The sequence below is a fragment of the Elaeis guineensis genome, chromosome 1 (assembly GCF_000442705.2).
Source record: "Elaeis guineensis isolate ETL-2024a chromosome 1, EG11, whole genome shotgun sequence".
Taxonomy (NCBI): Eukaryota; Viridiplantae; Streptophyta; class Magnoliopsida; order Arecales; family Arecaceae; genus Elaeis; species Elaeis guineensis.
The window spans coordinates 184072083-184082613 of NC_025993.2; the positions used below are offsets into that span (position 1 = coordinate 184072083).

A 10531-nucleotide genomic window follows, 5' to 3' on the forward strand; every position below is an offset into this window, starting at 1 on the left:
TTTGGATGTAGATTTTTGATCTCTTTAATATATGGATTGAATTTAGAACGATAGATTTTTGATTTATTTTATATTTAAACCGATTCATATCTAAGCTGATCCAATCCAAGACCAACGTTGCCAAGTGAACCCCAGCCCCTGGTCAGACCCAATCAAGAAGCACCGCCCAACCTAAGCCAGCTCAGACCCAAATCCGCCTGTCTACCCTCCAAACCACAGCACAGCTCGTATTAATTGCTCGCCGTATCAAGACAGCACCCCCATTTACTCCGGCAAAAAAGGCTCCCAAATCTTGCTCTCTTTCCATCCCCACCCCGTCCCACCACCTTCTCACCTCTCCCTCTCATAAATAGAAAGGGAGAAAATAAAGGGATTGCGCTCAGAGAAATAAAAATATAAAGCCCGAAGGGAAACGAATCATATTAAAAAAAAAAAAAAAACAGCCCACGGGAAATATAGAGAGGGATAGAGGAGGGGGGATTCGAGCGCCTCTTGTTCGATTTCTTGCCCTCCCCCGCCTCCGTCCTCTCGATATCACCTTCCAGCCCTCGGATCTCCCACCAGGTACGCGATTCCCAAAAATCTACCCCGATTTCTCTCGCTTCAATCCGTAATAATATCCCTCCAAAACCCTAGCTTTGTATCTTGTTAGAATCTTAAATCTGGGTCCCTATATTCACCCATATCTGTTGTTTTGGATGAAAATCGGATTTTTCTCGATGTAAGAGCGATTCCGTGTTGTAATGCAAAAAATCTTTTGCTCCGTTCTTCCCACTTTTCAGATCCAAAATTTGAATTAGGTTTCGGTTTGAGCTTGACTTTTATCGGAGCTCGTGTAGAATTAGTTTGAGAAGAGGTGAATTTTCTTTCTTTCTTTTTTCTTTTTTTGGATTCTCTATGATGTCTCAGTTGAACTATGTGATTCCAGTTAAGTGATGCTAAATTATGTTTTTGGCTTTATCTCGATAATTCAGCGATTTAGGATTTAGGGTTTTGTTGCGATTTTCGGTCCTGATGTAGCATTGAAGGCTAAAATTGGATCTTAAGCGGATGAAAATCTAGTGCTTAAAACAACCAAATTTTTCGGTTCATTCCTCCAAGTCCAGTGGTCATGACGATGAAGATATAAATTATGATTTGATGTCAAGTTAAAGGATATTGCCATATAATTCTTTTTTAACCTATTAGTTTGATCGTTCCTGTTTCCAGAGTTCAGGATTGTAAATTTTGGCAGCAATTTAGAAATAAATGGATACGCCCTCCCCACCACCTCATCCAGGATATACTGCTGCAGTTGCTTCCCCGAGCACACCTACACCTCATCCTGAAAGGCGACCAACCCCGCCTGCTTTCTCTTCTCCAGTATCAACCAGATTTTCTCCTCAGAGACCCCTATATGAGCAGCCCCCTTTGTCTTCATCCAGAACACCAAGCTCACTGTCATCTGGAGATGGAGCTCAGACTGGTAGTAATCCTGTTTCCCAGTTCAGTACTCCTCCTGGCCCGCCTGTCTTCTCTTCACCACTACGCCCAGCTGCCGTGCCTTTCCGGACATCACCAGCAACTCCTCAGCCAGTGCCTTTTTCTTCGGGCTCTTCTTTGCCCACATCGTCTCCACCGCTTTATACTAATGGATCCTATGAGTTGCCTGTGCATCATGCTGCTGGGGTTGATGAGTCCAGTTTTGAATCACCATATGTACTCTTTTCTGCTCACAAGGTATAACTCTTAACCACTTTCTTATTTCTTCTGGTTATAGTTTAACTTTAACTGCAAGCTCGTGTTGCCTGACAGCATTTGTTTTTACAGTTGTTCTGAGCTTCATTGTTTTCATGTCTGTAGATGGTTTTGTTGCTAACCTCAATGGAGGATATGAGTCTCGCTAGCTAGTATAAGGGATATAATTTTCAGCCACTTCTAACTTGCAAGATAAAATATTTTGTTTTTCCCTTCAACTTTTCATGAAACCTTCATGTTAACTGCTATTTTGTCCATCTTCTTCTCAACTTATAGTTACATTTTGCAATGTTAGGTGTTGAAACACAAGAAGCTAGCAAATGTTCCAAGTCTGGGATTTGGAGCATTGGTCTCGCCTGGGAGGGAGATTGCACCTGGTCCTGAGGTAGTACAACGTGACCCACACCGTTGCCAAAACTGCGGAGCTTATGCAAACCTTTATTCTGAGATTTTAATTGGTTCAGGGCAGTGGCAATGTGTAATTTGTAAGAAACTAAATGGCAGTGATGGGGAATATATAGCCCCAAGCAAGGAAGACCTTCGACACTGGCCAGAACTCTTATCTTCAGCAATTGATTATGTTCAGACTGGAAACAAACGGCCAGGTTATATTCCTGTTTCTGACTCACGAATGACTGCACCCATTTTTCTAGTCATAGACGAATGCCTGGATGAAGCACACCTCCAGCATCTGCAAGGATCTTTGCATGCTTTTGTTGATTCCCTCCCGCCTACTACAAGAATAGGTATCATTACTTATGGACGAACAGTGTCGGTTTATGACTTTTCAGAGGGTTCAATGGCATCAGCTGATGTGCTTCCAGGTGACAAATCACCTTCCCAAGAATCTATAAAAGCACTAATTTATGGGACTGGTGTTTACCTGTCACCTATACATGCCTCGCTTCCTGTTGCTCACACCATATTTTCATCTCTGAGACCATACAAGCTTAAATTGCCAGAAGCATCCAGGGACCGATGCCTTGGTACAGCAGTGGAGGTTGCTCTAGCAATAATTCAAGGGCCATCAGCAGAAATGTCTCGAGGAATTATTAAAAGGCCAGGAGGCAATTGCAGAATTTTGGTTTGTGCTGGTGGTCCGAATACCTATGGTCCTGGGTCGGTTCCTCACTCGTTTAATCATCCTAATTATGCATACATGGAGAGGAAAGCTATGAAGTGGATGGAGCATGTTGGTCAGGAGGCACATAGGCATGACACTGTAGTTGATATTCTCTGTGCTGGAACATGTCCAGTGAGGGTTCCTATTCTGCAACCACTAGCAAAAAGTTCTGGTGGCGTGCTGATACTTCATGATGACTTTGGTGAGGCATTTGGTGTTAATTTACAGAGAGCATCTATTAGGGCTGCTGGTTCCCATGGATTATTTGAGATACGCTGTTCAGATGATATTCTTGTGACCCAGGTCATTGGACCAGGCGAAGAAGCACCAGCAGATGTTCACGAAACATTTAAGAATGACTCTTCTTTTTGTATTCAAATGCACAGTGTCGAAGAAACTCAAACCTTTACCCTATCCATGGAAACAAAAGGTGACATTAAGAATGACCATGTTTACTTCCAATTTGTTGTTCGTTATTCAAATGTCTATCAAGCAGACATTTCTAGGGTGATTACTGTGAGGCTTCGTACTGTGGATAGTGTATCTGCATATCTGGGAAGCATCCAGGAAGATGTGGCTGCAGTTCTTATTGCCAAGAGGACTCTCTTGCATGCCAGAACTGCTTCTGATGCAGTCGATATGAGACTGACAGTAGATGAGAGAGTTAAAGATATTGCTGTAAAATTTGGGTCTCAGCTACCGAAATCAAAGCTATATCGGTTCCCAAAGGAGCTATCATCATTGCCTGAGAACTTATTTCATCTAAGAAGGGGACCACTCTTAGGAAATATTGTTGGTCATGAAGATGAAAGATCTGTCTTGAGAAATTTGTTCTTGCATGCTTCTTTTGATTTGTCTCTTCGTATGTTGGCACCTCGTTGTCTAATGCATCGTGAAGGTGGCACATTCGAGGAGCTGCCAGCATATGATCTTGCCATGCAGTCTAATGCTGCAGTTGTGCTTGACCATGGAACAGATGTTTTCATATGGTTGGTATGTTATTCTCAGCTCTGGCTCACTAGATTAACTGCATCATTTCCATCTAGGTATAGATATCTGTTATGTGAAGTAATTATGTTTCTATTTTTGATAGTGTATAGTTACTATCTCACTCTTAGTTTTATCAAATTGCTTAGTGGTTGTTGTATGTTTTGCTTTGTGTGTAATACATGTCTATTTTAGAATCATGTGAATGAGATTTTCCCATTATCCAAAAAACTTAGAGAAATGTATACTCTCCACATACACAGATATCTGCATGTATACCTTTTCCCCTTCTCATTTGCTTTTTATGCAGTTCTTTTTTTCCAGCTCTATTGACAGATTCTAGTCCATCGAGCTTGAAATCAATTCTAGTTGTTTTAGTAAATCTTTAAATTACCTAATATACTTCTAGATCTTGCTTTAAATTTTGAGAAATGTTTCTTGCACAGAGGATGATATGTTAAAATTTCAAATATGTTACATTACTTTGTTGGGTTTCAAATTCCAATCTCTGTAGTGTTTGAGGTTTTAATGAATTGGATTGGCTTGGTTTGCTTTCATTCTTCGTCTGGTGTTAGCCAAACTCAGCCTAAAACTAGTGCTTACTGACTCAGCTCAATATATGATGCTGTGTTGTCTCAGCAACTGTGTTTGAATGGAGCAAGAGTTACTCTGCTTTGTTAAACTTTGGCCTGGTGTATAGTTATCATCTCTGAATATGTTTTTTTGATTTTGAATTATAGGCGAATGACATAATATTTGGAAAACAAACCTAGAAAGTATTGTTGCATTTAAATGATAACAGATCAATCAGAATATACCATTGTAGAGGTTTAAATCGCTTTTAAAATTTTTCACATTCAAGTATTCCTGTTTGGCACTATAAGTTTGAATTTGGTGTGGGCCAATAGTGCCACTTTCTGGAACAGTAAACCTTAGTATTTTTTCAAACATAAATGACTTCAGGTCAATCAAAAAATACATTTATATTATAAATCGATCTTCTATATTTAACTGTCCGTGTATTTTTCTACCTTGAGAAGGACAAATTGTTGGTTGCACCATATTCTTTCCTTTCCACTTTGCACTTCAATTACAAAAAAAAAGGGGGAAAAAGGGGAAAAAGAGAGAGAGAGAGGCTACCTCTTGGTAGTATGTGTAAGGGGCGCCTAACAAATCTTGGGTTATGGTTGTGAGAAAGAACCAGAAATCGATAGTTAGAATCAGAAATATTAAGCTTGGCCCTACATAGTTTTGATGATTTGTGTCGGTTATGATTTGAATCTCACTGTTTCTCTTGAGGCTTTGAAAGAATCTGTTTTGGCTATCAGAGGACATTACAAGATTTTTATTCTTTTTTCACTGCATGATGATCATTGGTCATGATCAATGCAGATGCAGAAGTAACTTCTGAACTTGTTCAATGTATCCTCCTCTTTTCTTGACGTGTCTCTCATTACCTTGTCCACCATTTTTAATAATTTTAGATTCATGACACTGTTGTTGGACATAACATGTTAAAAATAACTGAACTAGTTAAGGAAGGTGGGCACAAGAATGTGCTTATCAAGCTCCTTTTTTCAAACTTCTGAGGCCTCAAGTGGTTCAAGTAGAAGTTCTGATGAAATAGAGTCCTCTTAAAATTGGTCACCCTGCATATTGATGACTCAAAAGAGACACCATACTGATTAGTTGCTCCTGCATCATAGGAATATTATATCTATTCATACTATGTGAGGCCTATTCTCACTAATTTTAGTTTCCAGAGGCTTAATTTGGATTTTGTACATCCTACAACCCTCTGTTTCCTGGTTTTCCACTAACTTCTGTATTCTTGTTTGACCTAAAGTCATGGCCTCCCTTATTTGACCCTCAAAAAACCTTCCTTGTTTGATGCATGCACATATGGATACATGATAACCACAAATCCTAGGTTTCCACGCTTAGTACTAACTGCTGGTAGGAAGACGGATATTTTGCCATGAGTAATGAGTAGTAGGAATATCACAAATATATGCTGGAGTTTCATATAAATTCTTATAAAGAGATGCATACTTTGATGATTCTCCAACATTGTGATAGAAAGAATAATACCCAAGACAATTCCCTCAAAGATGTGGAAAAAAAACACTGTTTTTTCATTAGAGGCTATTATAAAAGTGAGGCATGATCATGTTTTAAAGTTACATCTCATAATCCTATAATGTAAATACCAATAAATTCGTTCTTTAATAGAGAACATAGGATTTGTGGAATGTGGAATTGCACCTTTGTTGACTGTTGGAAGCTTTGATGATTCCTTGCTATCTTGTGTAGATACTGAATTCTTTGGACTGGAAACCTAACACAAGGGCTGAGAATCACTGATCTTGTTCATGTTTAAGAACTCCTCAAAGCACACGAGGGCTGGATTCTTCGATGATTCTGTTCTGATGTATTTTTAGATCCTTTTGGGCGGACAATTGAAAATGTTTCAAGTCCTAGTTGTTTTAGAACAACTCAAATTAAGGGTTTGAATTTTTGTTGGCCAGGAAATAATTTTGATTAGGAGAGTCAATATTTAGTCTTTTTAGGTTCCTTCTTTTATCAGATTTGTTAAAAAATGTCTGAGTTAGTTAATATGATGGATTAGAAAAGTCTTTGCTGAGATATGCTTGTCTGCATCAGTTGGTTTTATTTTTATGTTGGGCTGAGGGTAGATCCAGATTTTTGTATTCTTGAAAACAGATTTTGGAGTAGATTTCCCTTATCCTGGTAGCTTCCACATTTCTCTTCACCATTTCCCTAATTTCCCATCTTTTTCTTCATATCTGGTTGAAGGGGAAATCCTCATGAGATTTGGTAGAGAGTGGAGAAAATTGAACTCGCATGCGTGGGGCTTTGCCATGGCGTACACTGTATCAACATATATTCAAACCACGTCGACACCAAACTGGCATGGTAATGCCAATGTATTGGCACCCAACTATTACCTGAGTTGGATTGATGAAGTTTTAGCGGGGGACTTCTATCTACTGTGCATACCAGTCTTGTTATGACGGTACTTGTATTGGGACTTTATTCCAGTTCATGGCCACTATGGCTTCACCTCACATCCGACTGTATTTTCTCTCTTTGTTATGTTTTTATTCTATAGCCTTTCTACTTTTTCAGCATTTCATATTCTAATCCTGGTAATCTAGTGGTAATTTCTGTTGTTTTTATAAATCTTCTCCTAAGGTCTGGGCAAACTGATGGCCAGAGGTGCCTCGTAAATTTATTCACTCTTTTTTAATCTTGTTGAATACATTTGATTGTTTCATCTGTCACTTACAAAATAGAACCTAGACAGCAAACACTACCACACTTTTTGCAGTTTAAGCGTACAACAAGGATTAGAAAGATGGTTATAAAATATTAGAGTCTACCTGCAAGCAATGAAATGACAATTCTAGACTTAACCTTACTCCTCTTTTTAAAAAAAGAAGGGGGCTTCATAGTTGAACCTGTCCTGTAAGCAAATCAATGCCTTTGTCAAAAAATAGAAGTGCAATTACAAAATTTTAGTACCTTTACTGCTTCTCAGAATTAACTACTTGTATCAGTGTAAGAATATTAGAATATGCTCTTGTTTGAAGTGTCTTCTAAGGCCAAGGTTCTATTCTAGTTTATTCCATCTTTTGATTTCATATACATGGATCACCGGCATAATCTAGAAGGGGATTCTTGTGAGCTCACTCACCTAGGTTCTTTTCTCTTTTTTTTTTTTAACCTATTATCAGGCTTCTCCTCCAATTCATGTACTGTTTTATAAAGCATTATGGATGTATTTCTTGCTTGTGTTACCCTCGTATCCCCATTAATGTATAGATGCTCTCCTTTTGTGGTCATTCTTAAAACCAACATGCCATGAGCTTCTACCAGTGTCTTTTCATTCTTTTTTTTTGGTTCCTGCTGATTGTCTGTTCATGTGGTCCTGTAGAAAGAAATAGACTTTAGACTAAATTTCTAGAGCTACATGATTTACAGTTCATCACCATATCAAAAACCTATCTGCCAGACAACTTAGCTGCATTCATTTGTTGATAGCTGCTTAATAAACAATTCAAATTTTACTTTATTTTTGTGTTTACTGTTTATGTACATGTCCACATAATTCAGCATTGCATTTGCCAAGTTGGTCTAATTTTCCATGAAAGTTTTATAGTTCAATCTTATTTTTTATGTTTGTTTAATTTTTTACTGATAATTTAGGATTTTCCAATGTTTTCAGGGTGCTGAGCTTGCAGCTCAAGAAGGGAAAAGTGCTGCAGCTTTAGCCGCATGCAGAACATTGGCAGAGGAACTCACTGAAAACCGCTTTCCAGCTCCTCGGATCCTTGCATTCAAAGTCTGTTTCCTTCCACTTGTTTCCATTTTTCCATTTGAAACTATTACTTCACCATTGCCATTTTGTTTATGGGTATATTTTATGGCTAGGGCTTTATTCTGCATATGTTCTCGGTCACGAGGATTACTAACTAGGTTTCTTAGTGTTGGATTGTTGTTGAATCTCATCCCATTTCCAATAATGTGATTTATTCTTTTATATATAAATAGTATTATGAGTTTATGATATTGTATTTGTGATATGCTTCCCCTCTTGGAATGATGGACTGCATAAGAAGAGAATATAGCACAAAGCAAAACCTACATAATGCTTTTGCAATCAGATAGAGGGTTCTCTGTCCTTAGTTCCTTAGTAATATATACAAATATATTTCCCATCCACATAGCTCCTTGATCTCACTTCAGTATTGTTGTGTAAAGAAATAAATACGTTTTCTGATTTTCTTGGTATGGGTATAGGAGGGGAGCTCTCAGGCAAGATACTTCGTCTCTCGGCTGATACCAGCCCACAAGGATCCTCCTTATGAGCAGGTATGATGTTTTTCATCCCCTTTAGAAAAACATGATAATAACTTGATATCATTTTTAATGTTATCTAAGAAATTATTCAAATTGAAAGTTGCTGACTTTGTAACTATTGAGAATTATAGTTATTTGACAAAATAATTTAGAAATGTTTATGCAACTCAACTGCTGGTTTTGCTCCTTCAGGAGGCAAGGTTCCCTCAGCTGCGGACATTAACTCCAGAACAGAGGACGAAGTTAAAGAGCAGCTTCCTTCACTTTGATGATTATAGCTTTTGCGAGTGGATGCGTAGCCTGAAATTGGTGCCCCCTGAACCAAGCTAATAATCTGTGGGCAGCTGGAGGCTTTGGAAGATTCTTTCTTCAATGCTAGAGTCTTTATGATATATTTTACAAATCACCTGCGGATACTTTGAAATTTGTTGAATATGGAGTCCATTTTTCAGGAATCTTGTTTGATAGTGGTGGATGGTGGCTGACTTCCTGTTAGGGATTAATTTGTTTAAGCTCCTCTACTGATTTTGCTATGTAACTAATTACTGTGGGGTTCCATTCACATTGCTTTCAAGATTTCTTTTATAGATCTGAGATATTACACTGCAATAAAATCTGGTTCGCTATTCATAAATAATAGAGTCTCTCTTCTTGCTATTGGATTGTTTCCTACATATCTCGCCTTAAAATTATATAGAGCTGATGAGGTGGATCTGAGGGAATAAACCTTTTTTTGGGGGCGGGGGCGGGGGTGCGGGCAATGGGGATTTGTTTGCCCCTTTTTTTTCTTTTCAGAATTTCCGCTCTAACTTTCTTCACTAAACATGTATTCAGGTGTCGCCAAAAAAAAAAAAATGTCAATAAAATTTTGGACTTGGTATTACTTGTTGCAATGCTGGATGATTGGTCATATTAACATTATATCAAGTCATATATGTTTTTCTTGCCTTTTTCATCTTTTTCTTTCCACCAAAGATATCTTTACATATATAAACCATCTGAAATTCAAACTCTTCGGGACATCTCCACTTTCCAGAATCTATAAATTCTGGCCAAGCTCAAGCAAAAATGCTCACATATGACTCATTTTCTAATTGAATATCTTGAATAAGCTTGTAATGGACTCAAGCCTGAGCTTGTAATGGATTGGTTTGTAAACTAGGTATTTTCACTGTTTGTTTAAATAAATAGACAAAAAATTTCTAGCAGACTTGCAGGAATTTTTTTAAAATTAGTTTAAAAGTGACATGAGTAGATAATGCTATGTTGCCTTCCTTTATTTTATACTGTAAAGGTTAATGACACTTATCGTAGCCAACAATTCTGTTGTTTGCTTTGTTTCCTCTCATGTGGGACAAGTCTTTCATTGCCAATCAGATCCAGTCCAGACTGAACTAGGGAACCAACACGGCCATTATTTGGCCGAGAGCGTGCAGGGTGAGATTATCCAAGCAGGTGGCCTTGTTAGTCTGGCGTTGGTTCAATCCGGAGTTCTGTAATAGAACTGAGCTAAGGGGGCCATCATGAATAGCCCAAGTTATTTGAACCCCGGAAAATTCTTTGTACATTGCATGTAGTATCTTTGTATACTATATGTAGTATAGTCATCGCTTTTTAATATATATTTAATATCTTTAATTTTATTTTTTTATTTAAAATTTTGAATGATGATAATATTTTTTTTTTTTTAAAAATTATGACATTCTATATCGATATTATAACATCGTATATTGAAATTATAACTTATTGCATAAGACGTCATAATTTTTTTACAGAATTTATAATTATAATAAAAATATT

General features: G+C 37.7%; 1 protein-coding gene across 1 annotated transcript; it reads left to right on the top strand.

Moving 5' to 3' along the window:
• The first annotated feature begins 351 nt into the window (after positions 1-351).
• LOC105040104 (protein transport protein SEC23 A) lies at positions 352-9368 on the top strand. Its single transcript, XM_010916482.4, has 6 exons — positions 352-564; positions 1210-1719; positions 2033-3853; positions 8097-8213; positions 8672-8743; positions 8924-9368. Exons 2-6 carry the CDS (start codon positions 1249-1251, stop codon positions 9059-9061), a joined length of 2619 nt encoding a protein of 872 aa, XP_010914784.1. The 5' UTR covers positions 352-564; positions 1210-1248; the 3' UTR covers positions 9062-9368.
• Positions 9369-10531: the final 1163 nt, after the last annotated feature.

What these genes read in the sequence shown, in the direction of transcription:
- LOC105040104 (XM_010916482.4), top strand. Translation starts at nt 1,249, where the DNA reads ATGGATACGCCCTCCCCACCACCTCATCCAGGATATACTGCTGCAGTT. An exon ending in TACTCTTTTCTGCTCACAAG is followed by an intron (nt 1,720 to 2,032) that starts GTATAACTCTTA and finishes TTGCAATGTTAG; the next exon opens with GTGTTGAAACACAAGAAGCT. An exon ending in CTCGGATCCTTGCATTCAAA is followed by an intron (nt 8,214 to 8,671) that starts GTCTGTTTCCTT and finishes GTATGGGTATAG; the next exon opens with GAGGGGAGCTCTCAGGCAAG.